Raw genomic sequence first — 23,033 nt, 5'->3', positions numbered from 1 at the left:
GAGGTGTTATAATTTACCCTTATGAAGTCTAAATACAAAGACAAGCATCAATGTAAACCATAAAATAACCGACTGCATTTTTCTCTCAATCAATCAAATCCACAGAGTTAAATACCAGTTTGTTGCTCATTTATGATGTTTATATTTCAACATAAGCAAGTTGATGAGAAAATAGTATATTGCTGTGCTTGTCATAAACAAATTCAGGTAATTTTTTTTGGGCAGAGGAATACATGTATGTTACAAAATTGGTGTTTCATTTAAAAAAACAACAACAACATATAAATCAAATTAAGCTTTAATTTAGACACTACCATGACGATAATGCCATGATTTATTTTTTATTTTTTTCAAAGTTCTTATAATACCATGATATTACAGTCTGACACTTCCACAGTATTTTATTGGATGGGTAGTACGGATAACCTAATAAAGAATAACAAATAGCAGGCATTTGTTTCAAAAGGCATAAGCATAAATTAAATGATGAGCTTTAGAAATAGACGCAGAGAGGAGTGCAAAAATACATTTTCATAGAAAAAGATAAAATTGTCTCATATAAATACCCTGCCTTCTCTTATTATGTATGCTGTAACGTTCGTTTAGTCGTTTTTTCATTAATCTTGTTTTTGTATGAGGGCAGACAACTTGCATACACGAAACCTTCACCACTTCAGAGCATTAAAAAACAAAAAAACAATCCCACTCCACACAAACCTCAAACATGACATTTAACTCTTTAGTATGCATAAAAATCTCAATTTATATTCTGACATTCGACTGCATAGAATCGCAAAGCTAGCCTCAGCAATCAAATCCATTAAAATAATAATAATAAATGACAAAATATGATAGTTCACTGTAAAAAGTGATCAGTTGACTTTAATAAATTGAGGAAACCCGTTGCCTTTTAAATAAACTTCAAGCTTAATAAAAAAAAATAAGTAATGTGGAACTGTCAAGTTCACATAACTTAATTTTTTCAATTAATCATTAAGTTTATTTACTTAATCATTTTAAGGCAATGGGCTTACTCAATTCAATTCAAGTAAACTGAACACTTTTTACAGCGTTACTGTCAAATACATACATTTTATATTCGTACACGTTCATTACAAAAAAATAAAGAAAATAAAAGTAACTTATAGTAAGCAACAAAAAATATAAATGTACTTAAAATAATATGGGGGAATTAAAAAAAATGTTTTATACTGTATTGCTTTGGTCTGTGCTTTCGTTGAAGTTCAGTTTGCCAAACCGCATGTCAAACGGAAACGCGGTGTCAGTGACGGCCACCAGAGGGCGCCAGTGTGCCGAGCTGCCGCGAGCTCGATCCCTCTGTGACGCTTCATCATCAGCTCGTTCCTCTCGCGAAGCGTCGATCAGAATCCGAACGCGTCCTCGGCTTCGGCTTTGTCCCAGTTGCTAGGCGACAAGCACTCTTCAGGGTTGAAGTCCTGAGGGTTTACCCCAATGTCCAGCACCTGGGGGTTAGTGCGAGACTCAGCGAGTCTTGGGGGGAAACACAAAGACAGAACGCGTGAGAGACAGAAGCAAACCGAAACACACAAGGCAGCAAACATCAGTAGCGGTGCAGATCAGATCGTGTTCGGAGCTGTAGAGACTAGGGAAAACATATGCAAAACAGAAACAACACTTTAAATATGCATGGCACATTTCTCCCTGATCTGGAGTTGCTCGCAAGATAAAATAACATTTAGCCTATTTGTAGTCTCGCATGTCTTCATAAATAAGATTTTATAAAACTAAGAATATTAGTTTTCGTTGAAATTGAAATACAGCTGAGATCAAAATATAAACATTAAATGAAAAACTTAAAGGGTTAATAACACAACATCTCATAAAAGTCATAGCCTAATTGAAGTAATCCATGTGACTCCAGTGGTTTAACTTCAATTTTATGAAGTGACGCAAGTGTTGTTGTTTTTTGCACAAAAAACAAAACAAAAACATAATTTAGCCTTTATTTACAAAATATTAAAGTCCCCATGAAATCAAAATAGATTTTTCTGTGGCTTTTTGTATGAATATGATAGCATTACTGTTCTAAGCTAGTGTTCTCCAAAACAATAACAAAATTCGCATTTAGCGTTTAAAACTTAGTCTCTCACTTCCGCCAATATGGATCAACGATTTTGATGACGTCACTCTGCAATTCGGTTTCTCATCAGATTTTCTGTCCAATCAAATGCTCTCTATCTGAAGCTCCGCCCCTTACATTATAAATTGACACTGAAGCTGCGGCTGAAATCGGTCCCTTGTTCACACAATTGCTATTTTCTACATTAATATTTTGTAAATAAAGCGGTAAAATATGTTAGTTTTCCCCCAAAGTACTTGCGTCGCTTCATAAAATTAATAAAGTTAAACCACTGCAGTCACATGGATTACTTTAATACTGCCTTTCTGGGGCTTGTTGAAAGTTTTAGTTGCTTAGCTGTCAATATAGGGACAGAAAGATGAAAGTCTTACGGGGTTGGAACGGCATGAGGGTGAGTAATTAATGATAGAATTTTCACTTTTTGGGTGAGCTATCCCTTTAAACTTGAAAAAATTGAATTTTGAAAATAAGAAATGTTGCTTTGGCAACTAACTGAATTAAGTTTAATTTTAAATTGAAGTACTAAAATTACTAAACTTAAAATTCAAAATAAAATTAAAGCTAAATAAAAAATATAAAGTCTAAATACAAATGACAAAACACAAAAAAATCAATAAGACAAATTAAAAACAAAATCCAAACTGAAAATGAAAAAAAATAAATGCCAATTAAAAAAATAATGAATACTAAAAAAGTATATAAATAATACTAAAATAATATGGTGTGATAATAAATGGTTGGGAATCATGAACAAGTTCTTATTGTTATTTTTATTTATGATTTAATAAGATGAGAAAGAAAGGCTAGGCACTGTGAAATAATAGAAAATACATAGATTATTTTATGAGTCTTTGTAATGAATCTGTCAAAAAGACTCAAATCAGCCTTGAGTTCTCAGTTTGAATCAGTTAAAGATTCACACGTTCACAACAGAGTTTACTTCAGGTATAAAACAACTATAATTCTTTTAGAACATCAGCTTTCTCTAAGGAATCGCTAATGGAATCATAAAGTGGAATTGGAATCGCAAACAGAATCGTCACATTCCTTATGATTCCCATCCCTAGGTAGAGGTCAACAATATTTTCATGGGTTGCACAAAATATGCCAGTTGTATTTTTGTTCTTTACTACCCTAAATATAGAGACTGTGAATGATTGTCACATCATGAGTAGTCAAACCTTTGAGGAACTGGAATGAAACTGGACAGTAACAAAGAAACAGGAACATGTCTTGGAATATCACTTCAGTAACTCTGTCACACAGCCTCAATGCACTTTAGTCAAGGTAGACGCCCTTTTTAAAAATGGTTTCAAGTCTCATGCTCACCAAGGCTGCATTTATTTGATCAGAAATGCAGTAAAAACAGTAATAATATTATTACAATTTCAAATAACTGTTAAAAATGTAATTTATTCCTGTGATCAAAGCTGAATTTTCAGCATCATTACTCCAGTCTTCAGTGTCACACGATCCTTCAGAAATCAGTCTAATATGATGATTTGCTTCTCAATAAACATTTCTGGTTATTATCAATGTTGAAAACAGTTGTGCTGCTTTATATTTTTGTGCAAACCGTGATACTTTTTTATTTTTTACATTTCTTTGAAGAATAGAAAGTTGAAAAGAACAAATAGATTTTTTTAAAACATTATAAATCTATTATTGTCACTTTTGATCAATTTAATGCATCCCTGCTGAAAAAAAAAAAATAAAATATTACAAAAGTCAAACTTTTGATTGTCAGTGTAGTTCTACTGATTAAATAATAACATAAAGGTGATAAATAATGAAGTTATGAGTGAACTACTTCTTTAAATACAGCGTCTACCCAGACTGAGGTCCATAGTAACAGACTTTGCGAAAAGGCAGTGGCGGGAAAAAGACATCTGATCATAGGATGAAGTAGGAAAACATGAAGATGATATTTCTACAAATCTTGGCAAAGAACCCTGCCATGAAGTCATCAATATCCACAGAACAGGTGTTTGAGATGGACAGGGTTTTGAGCCATGAGGAGGAACATGCCTGACACGGAACAGATGGGAGAACTGGACTACTGTAGTGCACGGTGGTCGTGGATGATGTGAAAGAGTGGATTGTGACGGATGAGGACTACAGCTCAGGCCAATGACTTTTTTACCTGTGTTGGACTCAAAAATATCCAGACTGCGGCTGAGGGGGAATAAACAACATTAGCGTGAGAAAACAGAGACTCCAGTGAGCGGCATGATTAGTCAGCATGTCTTGCGGCTTAGTTTGCTGTCGTCTACATAATACATTAGAACTTCCACATTTTGATACTTTGATAAACTTTTTTTTTTTTTTTTTTGGCATGAAACAGAAGTTGTGAAAGTCTTTTCTTCCCTATTGTGACGTATTTTCAATTGAAATGGGTTCTCGGACAAGAAAAATATAGATTTTGTCCATGGGAAATTAGTTGCATGGTTGTGGTTTGCTATTGGTGGATCTCATATGAGTGACAGGTTGCCCCGCCCTCACGCCTGTAAACGCATCATCAGAGAAGAGAAGAGATGTCGCTGCAAGAGGGAGGGGGAAGTTATTTTGATTAAAGATTGAGAGGGCATATGAATTAAAAAAAATAATGATGTACATGGATAAATAATTCATAATAAATATTCCATTAAAAAAAAAGAATTGTCCATTTTGATTTTAAACATCATAGACCTCCTGATAGCCAGTCAAGTCAAAGGTTACTGCCGGGCAAATGTTGAGGAATTGAGGTCAGAGTTACAGCGAACTGAAGCTGACCTCTCGATCATAAAGATAAACGACTGTAAGATCCCTTTCTGTGTAAAACTAAAGGCATTAACCATTATTAGTGGTGTTTGACTACTATTGCTCACACTTAGGGTTAAAGATTTGAACAAACTCCCAAACATTTTGGCGGATAACCAGTGTTGTTATTGTTAACTAAAACTATTTTAAAAAGTTCAGCAAAATAATATATAAATATTAGATGAAAAACTTTAGAAACTAACTGACACAATTAAGTTGAAGTATTAAAATTACTAAAATAAAAATAAATAAAAGCTAAATAGAAATATTTAAAAGCTAATCGAACTGACAAAAGTACAAAATTACAATGAAGGATACTTTAGGAATGCGAAATTAATTACAATACAACAAATACTATCCACTCAAGGTTTTCTTATTTAAATATGTAGTAAATAACAAATAATAGTGTATTCACAATCTTAAAATATACAGCACTACTTAACCTCAACACTGCAAATAATGCAACTTTAAAGTTAGTTTCTTTATATTGGGTCAAGAGGTCAAGTTGACATTTAGATCTTCTATTGGTCAGATGTAGTCATTAAATTTTTATTTTTGCATCAAGCATACAGTGATGTACATAAATGGCCAATTATGACCATAATATCTCTCAGCCCACTGTGTTTTAGATGATAAACCATCAGAAATGCTAAAACAGCTTTGGGTTTTGATGGAGAGCACTTCAATCGTCTTTAATCAGAGATTTTCTCTATCCTCAATTCATCCTTGATTGGAAAAGTTCTCGCATGTCAGAGATCTACAGCTTCTCTCCTCACACTTACAGGGTGAAAGCATGTTAAATGGAGATTAACGAAGTTCTGAGTTTGATTAAAAGCCAACGCTTTTAATTACTGCACACGACAAATAATCAGTGCCGAGCGGCGATGGACTGAACCCCCGCTGCTGTAAAACAGCTCATCTCATGTCGGCTAATCTCTCAGGAACGGCACTCTGTGTGTCTGGATGAATAATGACCATCATTACAAATCATTAAACAGCTGTTGTTTGGTTTGCAGAATAAAATGACTGTTAATTAGTGTCATTACGATGTCACAGTATGCAAATAATAGTCATTCAAAACATGACCTAATCATTTACCATCACAACTTTATGTATGGTTTGTGTATATAGGCAAGCAGGAACTTGCCTATTATGCCGATAAAAATCATATTCTCCTAAAGGGCTCATATTATGAGGGATCCAATTTTCCTTAATATTTTTTAATTAATGCTGAAGTTTGTAATTTTCCAGTTTTAAAATACAAACTTATGTCTGAGCTTAATGTGTAGAGACGGTTGCAAGTAAACGACTTGTATCATGTGGCAATATTAAAGCATATGTCAAATTCATAGCTCCATAAAAAAAGGCTGGATGAGTAAAAACGGTTAAAAAATAAAATTTTGTTAAAGGTTTAGATTGTGTACCATTTGCCATTATCAAATTTGACACAGCTCTTAACATGGCTGAGAAACACCACCCTGAACTTGGCAGACGATGCAATATGGCTCATTCTATATTATGCCATATGCAAAGTTCAAGGGTCCATAAAAAAGACGTATAGTGTTAAAAGTGTTTAAGATTTTGATTTTTGTATAGTGTTTTAGACTGTGTATCATCTCCTATTGTTATATTTAATTCCACCTTTAACATGGCAGATAAAGGCCACCCCAAATTGGGTAGAGGATGCAGTATAATGGCTTGTTCTGTATTATGTCACATGTTCGAGCGTCCATAAAAAAGACTGATAGAGTAAAAATGTTTTCAAACTTTGGAGTTCATTAGAGACTTTGTCTGATTATCATCCCCAATTATCAGGTTTGATACAAACATAAGCAAGGCTGCCTCGAATTTGGCAGAGGGCGCAATATGATTGTTCATTCTGTATTATCCCCATGTCCATAAAAAAGATTGATATTTTGATGCAGTATTTATTTGCTTCTAATGAATAAGCTCAGCAAAGAACTGTTATTAATCTAAAAGAAAATGTCAGACATGGATTTTCTGAAACTCAAGCATTTAAAGCTGCAGTCCGTAACTTTTTTAGGTTAAAGGTCCCATGACATGAAATTTTCACTTTCTGAGGTTTTTTAACATTAATATGAGTTCCCCTAGCCTGTATATGGTCCCCAAGTTTCTAGAAATTTCAATCGGTTTAAATTGAGCTTTTGCTCTCTTTCTCTGGCTTTGAGAAAATGGAGGCTAATACACGCTGATCTTGAATCTCCTCTTTATGACGTCATAAGGAGGAAATGTTGCCTCCCCTGTCTCTGCTTTGCCCGCCCAGAGAATATTTTATCCACATTTCAAGATCGCAGAGCTTGATGTAATTGTAATAAGATAAATACAGACGTTACAGATCTCTCATGAAAAGGCAACAGTAGGTTAGCGTTAGCTACATGATAATAACTGTAAACCATCCGAATAAAGTACCGTATCCAGACATAATATTTTAAACTAACCATTCGAAAACGTCCTGCTGGAGCCGCTGAGTTGCAACTTCTTCATCCGTTGCTTCTCCATCCGGATCAGATTCTGGGTCAAACTGAAATGCTTGAAAGACTGCGTGTCTTCGTGCCATTGCAATATCCAACGTAAACATGCACGCCACGGTACCGTTGCGCAAGATGGTCAAGGCCACACCCACCTTCCACCTTGCGCCGCCTTTCTCCTCCTCATTATCATTTAAAGCCACAGACACCGATACGGCCTGTCTGAAGGAAGCTCATTCTGGGACTGGCTTGTAGTGGCTATAATTCTGCACCGAGGCTGAATTTTTGGAAAGAGATTTCAGATACAGTACTAGGGACCACTAAGGCCTATATTAAAGCCTACAAAAAGTAGCATGTCATGGGACCTTTAAAAAATATCCCAAACAAATTTGAGCAAGTACATAACCAGCCAGTGTTCAAAACTATCTGCTTGCCTTAGCTCGATTCAAAACGGTAAGCTTGTAACAATGTTTTTAATTCCAGTGTTACTGGTGGATTTCCACATTCTCCTCAAAACATTGGATTTGTCCGCGCTGTGCCGTGCCGAGGCACAACCCACGTAAAGTTGATAATTCCGCGAATAACTGCAATTGCAGACTTAACAGAGATGGCGACAAAGAGGAAAAACTACGGACTGCAGCTTTAACTGTGGCATTCTACTTTTCAGGAAAAGTATTGAGGCGTCAACCAGTGAAAGTCTATTGAGAACTTGTTACACAGATTTTTGCACCTCTGTGTCAACTCAAGATGTCTTTTTCTTTTCTATGAAACACAGGAACTGTGAGTGGAGCGTACAATATTCTGGATTATGTAACCAGTGAAAGTCTATTGAGAACTTTATACACAGATTTTTGCACCTCTGTCTCGACTCAAGATGTCTTTTTCTTTTCTATGAATCACAGGAACTGTGAGTGGAGCGTAAAATATTCTGGATTATGTAAGGCCAACCAAAAAGAGTTTATTCTCAGAGCTGATCACGCCCATCACAAATACCGCTGTGGTCACATAATAGAGCGCCAGGAATAGTTGTGCCCTATACTCCACATCTGTGCTACAGTTACAGTAAGCTCCATAAAATTCGCTGTGTAGGGTGTTATGGTGTAAAAGTGCAGGCTGGTATATCAGTTACATTGAGAGATTATTTCAGATATGATTTTACTAACCTTGAGAAAGCCTCATCTAGACCATCCTCAAGTTCCTGCAAAAGACAGAGATTAAAAAGTTCTCATTACTACAGCCAAAACTAATGTGCTGTTGTATATGTATAAATATAAATATTGCTGTATAATTATTAATATAAATTAATTTGTAAATATCTGATGATTAATTTTATAATTAAAACATTGGCATGTAAACTACATTAAACTACATTATTGTTGATGCTTTAATAATTAAAATAATTAATAGCAGTGAGTTGTGGTGGTTTTCTCCTGTCAGTACTATCGTATAACATCTACAGTACCAGGTCTATTATGGATAAAGATTTTAATTCAGTCTAATTATTATTAATGAATTATTCAAGTCAGTTTGTGAAGTACCTTTGCTTTTGGATAATCTCGCACATGTATGATATATGCAGACGTTTGTGTTTGTTTTTGTGTGTGTGTGTGTGTGTGTGTGTGTGTGTGTGTGTGTGTGTGTGTGTGTGTGCGTGTGTGTGCGTGTGTGTGTGTGTGTGTGTTCTTACCCATACAGTGTTGTTGTTCTCTGTGCTGAGGTTTGGTACAGGGTGTGTGGCGTCTTTTCCTGAGTGATCTTTTTCTCCACATTCAAAGTCCAGTAGATCCCCAGTGGCCACTTCTACACACACAATACAAATAATGATAATGACAAAATAAATAGAAAAATAAAAATAAGTAAAAGCAAAGAAATAAATAAATGCAAAAAATAAATGTATTGGATCCAAATATTGTGAAATATCATTACGATTTAAAATAACCATTTTCAACTTGAATATATTTTAAAAATCTAATTTATTCCTGTGATGCAAAGCTGATTTTTCAGCAGCCATTACTCCGTGCAATACGATGGATGGATGGATGGATGGATGTAGGGATGGAGGGACGGATGGATGGAGGGATAGATGAATGGAGGGACGGATGGATGGAGGGATAGATGGATGGAGGGACGGATGGATGGAGGGATAGATGGATGGATGGAGGGATGGATGGAGGGATAGATGGATGGATGGAGGGATGGATGGATGGATGGAGGGATAGATGGATGGAGGGACGGATGGATGGAGGGATAGATGGATGGAGGGACAGATGGATGGATGGATGGATGTAGGGATGGAGGGACGGATGGATGGAGGGATAGATGAATGGAGGGACGGATGGATGGAGGGACGGATAGATGGAGGGATAGATGGATGTAGGGACGGATGGATGGAGGGATAGATGGATGTAGGGACGGATGGATGGAGGGATAGATGGATGGAGGGACGGATGGATGGAGGGATGGATGGATGGATGGATGGAGGGATGGATGGATGGATGGATGGACGGATGGATGGATGGATGGATGGATGGAGGGATGGATGGATGGACGGACGGATGGATGGAGGGATGGATGGATAGAGGGACGGATGGATAGATGTAGGGATGGAGGGACGGATGATGGAGGGATAGATGGATGGAGGGACAGATGGATGGATGGATGGATGGAGGGATAGATGGATGGAGGGATGGATGGAGGGATGGATGGAGGGATAGATGGATGGAGGGACAGATGGATGGATAGATGGATGGAGGGACAGATGGATGGATAGATGGATGGAGGGACGGATGGATGGAGGGATAGATGGATGGAGGGATAGATGGAGGGATGGATGGATAGATGGAGGGATGGATGGAGGGAGGGATGGATGGATGGATGGAGGGATGGATAGATGGAGGTATGGATGGATGGATGGATGGATGGAGGGATGGAAGGGGTTTCCTAATTATGACTGAAGCTGTTGACAAATGACTCCGTAATGACTCAGCCTACAGTTAGGCTAATGAACTATATAACTTGGCAGATTTATTTATTAATTTAATTGCACTTAATACAGGCTCAGACCTCCTGGAGCAACACGAGGTGATCAGACACAGTGGTTATAAATCAACCTTTGAACAGTATATTTTCACATCTCCACACCTGCAGGGATCATGCAGATCTGTGCATGTAGAGAATGAATCAACGCTCTTCTCAACATCAAGCCAAGACACGCTTCACAGACTCAAACAAAAGCACATCACATCACCTCCCTATCCTGAGCCGTTAAACGTGTCCATCTCGGTCCTGGTCTCATATTTCATGAGCAGAGATCAGCCGCTGTGTGTGTGTGTGTGTGTGTGTGTAGGCTAAAAGAATCATGTTTCTGATATCTGATGGGATTTACGAACACACAGTCCTTTATTCATGCACACACACGTCTGTCTCATGGCACACGGATCACTGGTCCTCAAGGGTTCATTCGTTCACTGAACTCTGCCGTCCAAGATTATTTCTAACCTGGCAACCTGAGAACCATCCAGGGTCCTCTGGCACCCTTACAAAAAAGTACCATGGTCCAGTGATGGTGTCAGATGATAATAACGGGGTCTTTAAGTAGTACTGTAAATTACTTAAAACGACTTAGAGGGATGGTTCAGAGTAAAATCAACCTAGGGTCCTTTGCACCATGACCTCGGCGCCAAACACCCCCCCAGAAGCTTTTTTCCCTTGGTCGAACATTATTAAAGTTAGAGCTTATTTAGAGATATCAGCCGGATGGCTTAGTGCAGGCGCTAATGGATCCAAGGTTGTATCTCGTAAATTACTCCACTAATAATGCCCAGAATGGTACCAAACTTCTACAGTAGTACAAATAGGTTCTGTACTCATAAAACTTGGCATTGGAAAGTTTGTAAGTACATCAGGAGTTTATTTAAATAACACTTGCCTGACGGCTCATGCTACCGCTAACCCGGACGTCGACGTCACTTCCGTGATTTGGGAAAAGCCCGTAAAAGTCCTGGCAGAAAGCGATGCATAAGGATGTAGTGTAACAGCAAATTATTATTTTTTCTGAAGTGTTAACAACTAGTTAACTAATAATTGTTGCAAACTGGTACTACCAAACTAAATATTAGTGCATTCCTGGAAATGGGCATCGTTACACTACATCCTTATGCATTAGCCACTTTCCAACCAAGTATTTACAGGAACTTAGTTTGGCCAAGTGTCCATAGGAACTGGTAGGAGGGGTAAGGGAGTGACGCAAGCACGGTGACTTTTATTTTGACGGCGCGACAGACCTTTATTTTGGCGGCGCTGAGAACGCCAGAGCAAACAATGCTCGCATTCTCTGTGTTTATTAGTTAGCAATCTGTCTAACAGTACTGTTTAATATGGTATTAGATAGAACTGTTATAGAAAGTAGACAGTATATGAAAAAAGGTTATTAGCCTAACGTTATGCCGTGTGGTTGATGTCCAGTGTTGCTAGTAGCTGGGCAGATAAACATAATCATGTTTGGCTTGGTCCCCTCAAAGTTGCGTTGGATTTTCTCTTCAGTATAAAGGTTTAGAGACCAATCTATCACTGTTTTCCATGTTTGTATAGTTAGTTTATGGAGTAAATATAGGCTATAATCTGTGTGTTTACATTCTAGCTGTTTTAAAAATGGCGGGTGCAGGTGTTCGCGTGCGTTCGGTCATCAGCGTACACTAACGTCACGGGTAGTTCCTATAGTGCTGGTTTAGACCCTACTCTGAAGTAGGACCTAAATTAGTTCCTCCAAATGGAGTTCCTAGAACTAAAATCGTTCCTAGTTCCTGCGTTGCGAACAACCGGGTACTTTAGCCAATAGTTCTAGGAACTGTGAAAAGGTTCCTCCGGTCGTAAAGCGGCCATTGCTTTCTGCCAGGACTTTTAAGGGGTTTTCCCAAATCACGGAAGTGACGTCGACGTCCGGGTTAGCGGTAGCATGAACCATCAGGCAAGTGTTATTTAAATAAACTCCTGATGTACTAACAAACTTTCCAATGCCAAGTTTTATGAGTACAGAACCTATTTGTACTACTGTAGAAGTTTGGTCCCATTCTGGGCATTATTAGTGCGGAAATTTACGAGATACAACCTTGGATCCATTAGCGCCTGCACTAAGCCATTCGGCTGATATCTCAAAATAAGCTCTTTCGTGTTTGGCTCGAGGTCATGGTGCAAAGGACCCTAGGTTGATTTTACTCCAAACCATCCCTTTAATTTATAACAGTATCAAGAACTGTAATAGCTATCCATATCTGATCACATCAACAGAGAATACACTACCACTCAAAAGTTATGTTTTTGAAAGAAGTCTCTTTGCTCACCAAGGCTGCATTTATTTGATAAAAAATACAGTAAAAACTGTAACATTGTGAAATATTATTACATTTTCAGGGCTCCAGACTGCGACCCTATTTCGTGCAAAAAATTAAGGAAAATTAATACTATGGTATTATCATCATGTTTCCAATGATAACTATTTGTCTCTCCACACTTAAAGTGAGAATACTGTGTGACACAACACAATCAGAGCCAATAAGAACACATTTGATATTTAACATTATGTAGAGTGGGATTTTAAACCAATGAGATTATAATGTGGGCGGAGCTACAGAGCACAACACCATAGAAATTGAACAGAAATTAGTGACAAATTGCCCTGTTGATTGACGCATTTATTGGCTGATTAGGAAAAAAGAGTAGATTTACATAGCTCTCTCTCTCTCTGTGGTGTGTGAGTGTGTGTGTGTGTGTGTGTGTGTGTGTGTGTGTGTGTGTGTGTGCACGCTCACCTCCTCCTTTCGTGCTGGCCAGACTGGCTGAACTCTCGCACTGAGAGCTGCTGGCCGCCTCTCCATCTGATCCACATTTCACCTGCTTCTCTTTCTCTGAAACAAAGCAGACATTTCAAGCTTGTGTTATTGTTAACATACTTACATTTAACATTCAGTTCCTTATTTGACCTGAGAAATTCTAAATTGCTTTTTGATCACTCTTTTTGTTTATCATCTGGTAATTTAAACTATTTATGACATGACACAGTTAAATGAGGTTGTCAAATGCCACATGCAGTAAATAAATAAATGCACAAATAAATAAATAAATATATCCCCCAAGAAATAATATTCATGATTTAAAAATTCACTAAATAACTAACGTAAATAAATAAATAAATTATTTTACATCATTTTTATCTTAAAACTTTGATTCATATGCTTTCATATATATTATCATATTTAAAAGTTTGTTAAATATGTATTACTTAAAGTTAAAAAAGAATGAGGTCAGTGAGTATAAATGTGCATCAGGTCCAGGAGAAACCAGACCTAAATGTACATTTTAATAATGAACACATGTAGCACTAAACTGTGCGGTGGACTTGATCTCCGCCTGAATGAATGAAATGGAAATGGAAATGAAACATCCTAAATCACTCAACGCCCTTCATGAGGAACTGTACATAGCGTCTATAGTAGAGCTCTGAAGAGGGAAGTCGTGTTCTCGGATCTTCTTTCTGCAGTATCATAATGGTGTTGTTTGTACTTCTCTGTGTGGTTATCACAGTGATAAGCGTCACAATAAAGGTGTTTTCATTCACTTCTGAACCTCTGAAGGTGGTGAACCAGAATGAACAATTTATGTCCATATTTCAGCTCAAAATCTTCAGATTTGATAAATATTAATTTCTCTCATCACATGCATCACTTTTGAATTAAAAATTAAACATAGCATGATGCACAGGCACCACCCCTTACACTCACTACGGAAATGTGTGTGTGTCATTTGTCTTATATTTTAGGCCCTGCAGTAAAACGCATTGAGACGGAGGAAGAGATTTGAGATCGGGTTTGAGTTCTGCCAGATGATCCTGTAGCGAACCATCAGGTGCTGAGAGATGAAATGAATAAATCTCTACAGGCCTCAGGATACACACACACACACACACACACACACACACACACACACACACACACACACACACACACACAGGCATGTTCAAACATGCAGTAAATTGCATACATGTTCTGCCGATCTGTACGACAGGAGCTGCTCTACTTTCTCTGCACTAAAATCTCTTTTTTGTCCTCCATCCCTGCAGGAAATAAATACATATACAGAAATATACAGTTCCTTAAAACTCTAAAAGTTACTGAACTACTGAAACTACTTTAAAAGGTTTTTTTTGTTGTTGTTGTTGTTGCCAATTAAAATCTAAATATATGACGCAAGAAGTAAACAGTAAAACTCTAGTTTGAAATATTAAATGCATGTTTTCCAGGCATTTTCCTGCTAAAAAATATTTCATATTTCATTTAAAAAAATATTTCATTTTTTTAAATATATATTTGCAATTAAAGTAGGGACACATTTTAAAGCAGGGAAATAAATAAAAAAAACTCTTCATATTTTTGAAATATTTGCAATTAAAGCAGGGACACATTTAACGACAAGCTGAAACATTCTAATGCTGAACTGAAAACACTTACAGACCGTTTCCAACGACTGAACGCAACGGTCTCTGACTCGGTGTGTTTGGGCATGATCAGTCGTAAGTATCAAATTACATTCATAATCAGCCTTACAGTCGTTAAATGTGTCCCCGGTTTAAGTTGCAATTGATGCATGGAAATGAATTAAAGCTACTAACTTTTACTTGCGCTATTAAAACATTTAAAATGGGTCCTAAGGGCACTTCTCCGGTAAGATCGCGGGCGCGCGCGCACTCGTAGACCAGAGCAAGAGAGTGAAAGCAGTTCGCCATCAAAGCGCCCTGCCCGGCTTTTGGGAAGTCAATGTCACCAAAGAAGTGTGTTTTTTGGTTGCCAGGGCAAGACAACCCTGCACAGATTCCCAAAGAACCCGGCGTTAAGGAACCCGTGGATGGAGTTTGTTTTTCCTGAGCATAAACAGAGTTGTGTAAGACTGTTTGTTCCCTGCATTTCGACGATGATTGTTTTATAAACAAAGCCCAGATCGACGGATTTGCAGATCGTCTATATGCTTAAGGATCGAGCAGTCACAATGATAAAGGTTCGGTGAGTAAAACTGCTTCTATTGTCTCTGTGTGTTGTTACTAGCTCGGCGCATTAGCACAGCTTTAGCTTCGCCCACACGGCCCGCCTCCAGCCGCTCGTTTTTTTCCGGAAAGACTCGGTACAGCCTATCTTTCTTTTATAAATATAATAAAACTAAAGACTTTTCGGAGATATGAAGGATGCAATACTACTCTATAGGTACTCAAGATTAACAGGAGATTGAGTGAAAATGAGCATTTCACCCCCCCCTTTAAGGACCTGTAAGGCTTTTTTTTTACGTTCAACTTTCTTTAGTGTGTAATGTTGCTGTTTTAGCTTGAAAAAGGTCTGCAAAACACAAAGTCCCTCCAGCGGGAGTTCTTCTCTATATCAGTGTCACTGTTTCTGAACTCTCTGAAATGCCTCCATTGTAGTCTTGAGTTTTCTTCCAGAAACGTCACAATATTCCTCATTTAAATAAAGAGGCAAGGGCTAGATGATAGTTAGTAGTGTGTAAAAACACGTGGTTATGGTGAGGGGGGGGGGGACATTTCCCAAACACTCAAAGCATTTGACCAATCACAACACACTGGTCCAGCCGACCAATCAGAGCACAGTGTGCTTTTCAGAAGGAGGGGCTTCATAGAGACAGGAACTAAACAGAGCATTACTGACAGACTGGGAAGAGAGGAGCTGCAAAATATGTGAAAAATAATGTGTTTTGAACATTCAAGACTTCTTAAAAGGGCATAATAGGTCTTCTATAATGAGTTTATAGTCAAAGGAAGGATAAAAAGATGACTCTCAATCAGCCCGACACAGCAACATTAACCAATAGCATGAGTTTGAGGCAGAGCTATCTTTTTTTTTTTTTTTTCAACCAATAGCAGATGAATACCCTGGAAATCCAGAGTTCTCGCGAGAGCACAAATTGAATTTGCTCAGCGAGTTTACTTTGGCGTCGAGTAATGATGCTCATTAAATATGCCCTTGTATCTGAGCTGCACCAATCACATCGGGTTATCTGATATAGGCGGGCCAGAGGCGAGATGACGACAGCGCTGTGACGTCGAAGTCATTAGTAAACATTGCAAGATGGCTATGGATGAACACCAGTTGTTTGAAACGGCTTTGGCCGCTACAATGACCGAGTTAGACTTGGCTTTTTATCTAAAAGAGGAACAGAAGACGGCGCTCGAATCCTTCCTTTGCAAGAAGGGCGTTTTTGCTGTTTTGCCGACCGGATATGGCAAGAGTCTAATCTACCAGTTAGCTCCGCTGGTAGCTAAGCGTATGGGGCTTGTTGTTGTGATTGGTCGTAGTGTTATCCAATTGCGTGCAGTGAGATTTTCAAATGCATGCTTGGTGCCGCCCCTCGAGCCGGCCGAGTTTCATTAGTCGACGCCAGACCGTTAATCTTTCAGATTTAGGTCTGGATTTCCAGGCTAGCAGATGAAGGGAGTGCTTGAGAAACCTGTTTGAAAACAGCCATTATTTTTGGACTTCTGTTTGGTGAGCTAAGAGTGTGGAAATTACACACTTCAGCTTCAAGTAGGACACACGTGCTTTTGAGCTCCATTCACAGCCCATAATTCACAAGACAGAAAGAATCAGAAAGATAAACAAGAGTTGTGCTGGGATGAATGAAGTCGTCGAGTGCATCATACCTCCTTTAGTCGCTTGCCAAAACTCAAATGCCAATCGGAAAGCCTGAGCCACCGTTAACGTCACCGCCTGAGCCTGAGACAGACGGGGAATAGGGAAGAGAGGTTTTAATGCCACATCTCTTGTCATGGGGAGAAAAAAAAACACATTGCTATCTGTTTCTATGTCAGAGGAAGTGTGGTCTTAACGTATAACTATTTATAGACAGAAGGAAAGACAGAGCGTCTCTGACACACAAACATATGAACACACACTCACCACTTTCCTCTTGGTGCAGAGGTACGCGTGACACTCCAGTGTTTCGTTGCGTTGACTCTGAGCGATGTAGGCGAACACTTTATCATGCACCTTATCAGCTGTGCAGTACGATATCCTACAGACAACAAATAAGCAAAGTCAATCTAAAGACAACCTGTGTAAAAAATACACTTACACTACCATTCAAAAGTTTAAGAAAATAATACTTTTATACAGCAAAGATGTATTAAATTGATTAAAAGTGACAGTAAAGACTTTATTTCAACAGTAAAGATTTCAATCCTGTTCTTTTGAACTTTCTATTCATCAAAAAATCATGAAAGAAATATATGCTTTTTCAACATTGATAATAATAATAAATGTTTCTTGAGCATCAAATCATCATATTAGAAAGATTTCTGAAGGATCATGTGACACTGAAGACTGGAGTAATGATGCTGGAAATTCAGCTTTGATCACAGGAATAAATTACATTTTAAAATATATTCAAATAATAAACAAAATATAGAATAGAATATTCAAATAGAAAACAGTTACTTTTAAACTATAATAATATTACTGTATTTTTGATCAAATAAATGCAGCCTTGATGAGGCTTTCATATTACCAACCCCAAACTTTTGTGTACATATAAAGTCAGCTTCAATTATCTGAGAACACTAGTGTAAAAGCAAGTTTTGAATAACACATTTTATTATCAGCATAATAATTACAGTTATTTGGTTTTTGCTCACATGAACAAAACCTGATGATCACGTTCTCCAGTATGATCTGAGAAGCTCCAAAAAGCATCTTGAGCTTCAACTAAAGCAAGAACTGGACATGAACCTGCTCACATGATCAATGACACATATTTACTGTCATTTGGTCAGCGATCTAAAACTTAAAAGATTTCCGTTTATCTACTAGGGGAATTTAAAATAAATCCAGATGGCCTTAGATTGGTTTCTATCCAGTTTAACACACCCAGTGTGTACATCATCCACCACTAAATCACTTGCACACACACCCGTAAATAGCAGAGCATGATGTCACCTCCTCTGAGATGTAAAAACGTCTACAAGCAGTGTTGTGTTCTCTATGTTCAACGCTCCATCAGCACTTTGACAGAAAGCTGACCCACCAAACCATAACACACACCCACACACACACGGGATAGTCTGTCTATGACTGCATGGTCTCTGGTTTCCTGTAGAGATCTCTCTGTAAACTCATGAACTCCTCCAGTGTTGATCTCTCCCCTCTGCCTTGAGTGACAGGTGGCTCAGCCTATCAGAGGGCAGACCCACAGCAGGAGGGGCGGGACTAATGATGGATGACCACCATCTGTCCGGTTTCACATTTAAAAGTTCACACACATTAAAAAAAAAACTTTCTCTGACTCTCACACACACACTTCTGTCTGAATAGGACCAGTAGTTTATGCTAATATAAAAATAAAAAATAAAACATAAAAAAATAAAAACATTCAGGGTCAGAATTACATTTTCTATAAAGGAACAATATTTGCACCCTGGAATCGATTTCCAGGTTTTTTGTTTGTTTGTTTTTTACCTATGTAAGAATTTTTTTTTAAATAATTTTTTTTAAATAATTAAACGTACCCGTGTTGTCTTTTAATGTAAAATAAAACAAAAGCCATCTTTACACTGCAAAGGTCGAGCAGAAGCTGCATCTGACATAGCATTTATGTTTCTTTACAAGGAATTTATGTTTATTTATGACTCAAAGGTGGCATATGTGTATTTACACAACAATTGCATTACTTAAACAGCTTACATAAAGTACATCAATTATAAAATTAAAAAACAGGAACTAATTACATGGTAGGGCTGCAATAATTGTTGATTTTTGCTCTTAATATTGTAATAATGATTGTTAATGTTGATTAACTGATTAATAGAATGCATTAAAAACGTTGTGTGTAGGGGAATGGCACATCATATTCTGGCTACACTGACAAAAGCTAACAATCATTTATGTTTATCGTTTTTTTATCCATTAGAAATCAATATTTTTCATTACATTAACAGATAAATTAATTTTAAATTACTGAGAATTTGAGGGAAAATGAATTTAATTGTTATGAAAATAATGTCACAATGAAAAAATCTTAATATATGTCAAAATATTAACATTCGCTGCATTGTCTTTTTCCGTTTGGTTTTAGGGTGAAATGAAACCTGGACATGTTTTCATGAGAATGACCCACATAATTGGAGTATTGCTTGTGTAACTGGTGTGGAGAGAGAGGCTGACACCTCCCTCATGTTTATTCATTAGCATGTGAGATCGTCCAACAATAGCTGCGGTCCCAGGTGAGGGTCAGAGAGTGTGTGTCGGAGCCTCAGACACTCTAAAACCGATCAATACAGATCTCTCTCTCTCCGTTTGTATGAAAACACAGCAATCTTCAGGTCGCACTGCTCTAAATGATGGATGGCAGAATATCAGGGGGCAACAAACACTCCTCTCTTTTTTTATTGCAAGAGGCTATCGAAAACCAGGTCTTATTAGAACCAAAATAATTTCCATGACATTTGTACACATCGACGACGACGGCGATATTTGGGTCCTTGTTATGAGTTATTAAAGGTAAAAAAACAAACATATTTTGACAAAAACAAAAGACATCACGATTTCCATCTCTAGAGAGACAGAGCTCAGACAGTGTGTGACATGACAAACAGCCGCAGGGGACTCACCTGTATATGGACACATTCTCTATCATCTGGTTTGCTCTGTCGTAGAGAATAATCCCTCGAGGAGAAACCTTTAGCGTCACCTTCTGAAGCTTCTTCCAACCACCAGCTTTAGCCTGAGAGAGAAAGAGACAGAAAACTTGGCTTTATCAAGCAGATGTCAAATGATTTTAAAGGGATACTTCACCGATTAGCATTAAGCTTTGTATCAGTAGAAACCCGGTAGTATTTCATAGTAGTAACAATATAAATGCATGTCATCAGCAAACAATACCATTTTTAATATTTTAGAACCGTTACAAATATCATCTATATACACACAATACAAAAAATTTGGGCCTAACACCGAACCTTGTGGAACACCACAAGTAACTGTCATTAGAGCCGATTTAATATTATTTATTTGTACAAACTGATCTCTGTCCTCAAGATGACTTCTTAACCAAGAGAAGGCTTTTCTTAGAAGAGAAGGGAATAAAATAAGCAGAAGTACTAAAATTACTCAAGCTAACACTATATATATAAACAACTGCTAAGCTAATGGTAGCATTGTCATTCGTTTTCTTACATATCATCTTAGAGATATCAAGTAGGAATATTCCACATCTGGCTTTCACACACACACACACACACACACACACACACACACACACACACACACACACACACACACACACACACACACACACACACACACACACACACACACACACACACACACACACACACACACACACACACACACACACACACACACACACACACACACACACACACACACACACACACACACACACACACACACACACACACACACACACACACACACACACACACACACACACACACACACACACACACACACACACACACACACACACACACACACACACAGTCCGTTTGGTATGCAACTGATTTTTATTGTTGATTCACAACAATCTGGAGTGTTTAATAACCTCAAAACAACCTTACATCATGAAAGGATCCAGCCTGTTCAAATGCACAGAACCACACCCAGAAACCCCCTGAGACACACACACACACACACACCCATTAGCACCACTTACAAACCATTAGAGACAGATTAGAGCTTAGAAGCATCAAATTCTACACTTTTATAGCTATTTTCACTTACACTCGAAAATAAAGGTTTATATGCATTGATGGTTCCATGTAGAACCTTTAACATCCACTGAACCTTCACCTTGCACAAAAGGTTCTTCATAGTGGTTCTTTATAATGTAGATTTAAAGTCCCCCTGTGGTGAGAATCAAGATTGTAATGTTGTTTATATGTCTATGTGGTGTTTTTAATATGCTTTAAGACAAACCATGTGCAAATTCATAAGTCGACACCATTGTTGAGTATTTTCTCCTTAAAACTGCGGTGAACCAAAGACAGTCTCAAAAACACGCTTTGAAATCGCCGGTGTTTCTGACGTCACAAACTACCTTGTAACCAATCAGGTGAACGTGTGATCGTCAACCAGTGGATCTCTGAGCTGTGTGAGTGAGTGGAGGCGGGGTTAATTTGCATATTCATAGAACTACGTATACTAAATGGAGGCAAGGGTGTAGAGTTACATTCGAGCTATTTTAAGGCATGAAGACATTTCTTCAAGGAAAAATCGTTTAAAATTAAACGTTTAAAATTAAAATGAAATAAAATTATTGACTACAAGGGGACTTTAAAATGTTCTTCACACTACGAAAACAGAAGCATTGCTTACGCACATGTAAAATAACGAAATCATCAACATTAAACAGCATATAAATCAAAACTGCCTAATGTTACTGAATGATATGTCGACCCAGGGTGAGCTTTAGGACTGTGTAGCATAAGGGGTGTTGACGGACTCGATCTACTCCATCTGTGTTTTGATCATCGTTCTGAATCCGATCCGGACATAGTCTTTGACAAAGGGCAATTTTCTCAGCTTTTTGTTTAAAATATTGCTTTTTTTTTTATGAAACTTACCCACATGCAAGGGTTGATAAAAAAAGAATGCATGAAGCTAGAATAAAAGAGCAGAGGCTCTGTTCTTTCTTTTGAAATATTGCATATTCAGATATTCATACAACAAAATATTTGGGGGCCATGAAAGTTTTGTGAAAATAATAAAAAATGCTAGCCTGGTTAAAACCAGACCATTCTCAGTAGTAACTGAATTATGGTCTGGCAAAGCTTCATTAATAACTAATTTCCAAAGGGGCGTCACCAACGGACGTCGCTCATATGCCTCTGGGCGCAATTGGATAGACCTAAAACCAATCAGAGCGATTGTCATCGTGTAAAGCCATATGCTGCGTCCCAATTCGCCTAAGTTACACTACGCCATAAAAGTATGTACTCTTTTTGTGAAGAAAATGTATTTACTTTTGAATGTGTAGCAAAAAAGTAGGCAAGCTTTGGGACATACTACTTCGTCATCTTTATCGGACGGATCTGTCGCGTGCGTCCCGTCACGTAAACTGCCCTGTCAATCATCTTGTCACAGTTAAAATCCTCTATTAAATCGTTTCGGAGAGAAATGTAGTAGCACGTTCATCTGTCAGTGGGTCTTTCATGGAGACTGTCCTCATGTGTTTGCAATTTGAATATAATAATGCATTTAAAAGTTGAACGGACGTCGCTCAAATGCCTCTGGGCGCAATTGGATAGACCTAAAACCAATCAGAGCGTTCGTCATTGTGTAAAGCCAACGTCAACATTTCTGATTGGTGCCGCGATTTCGACGGATTAGAAATGGGCTTGAATGCTGAGCCAGACTACTTGCAGAGCAAATCTAAATTTGCCGGAAGTTGTCTGGGTTTTCCCAGGCTAAAACAATGTTGGCAGTGGCTGGCAAAAAAAAAAAAAAAAAAGCACTGACAGGGAAAGAGTTAAGAACAGAAATATTTCAGGTTATTTTTTGCTTCCAAATTTCACATTTAACTCAATGTGTTGCTTGCTTTTTCCTTGTAATTGT

The 23,033-nt window shown here is 37.8% G+C and overlaps 1 protein-coding gene across 1 annotated transcript in view; it reads right to left on the bottom strand.

Moving 5' to 3' along the window:
- Positions 1-280: 280 nt before the first annotated feature.
- Positions 281-23,033, bottom strand: part of ldlrap1b (low density lipoprotein receptor adaptor protein 1b) — a 42,962-nt gene continuing 20,209 nt past the window's right edge. Inside the window, exons 3-9 of the mRNA XM_081351551.1 lie at positions 20,069-20,181; positions 17,364-17,478; positions 17,108-17,180; positions 13,218-13,313; positions 9,098-9,210; positions 8,574-8,608; positions 281-1,512 (exon numbers count right to left, since the gene is read on the bottom strand). Coding sequence (XP_081207677.1) covers positions 1,383-1,512; positions 8,574-8,608; positions 9,098-9,210; positions 13,218-13,313; positions 17,108-17,180; positions 17,364-17,478; positions 20,069-20,181 — 675 coding nt within the window. The 3' untranslated portion in view covers positions 281-1,382. The remainder of the gene's footprint in view (positions 1,513-8,573; positions 8,609-9,097; positions 9,211-13,217; positions 13,314-17,107; positions 17,181-17,363; positions 17,479-20,068; positions 20,182-23,033) is intronic.

This window comes from Scardinius erythrophthalmus (assembly GCF_964197995.2).
Source record: "Scardinius erythrophthalmus genome assembly, chromosome: 21".
Classification (NCBI taxonomy): domain Eukaryota; kingdom Metazoa; phylum Chordata; class Actinopteri; order Cypriniformes; family Leuciscidae; genus Scardinius; species Scardinius erythrophthalmus.
Note: the sequence above shows the minus strand (reverse complement) of the source record. Positions and strands in the feature narration are given on the sequence as shown.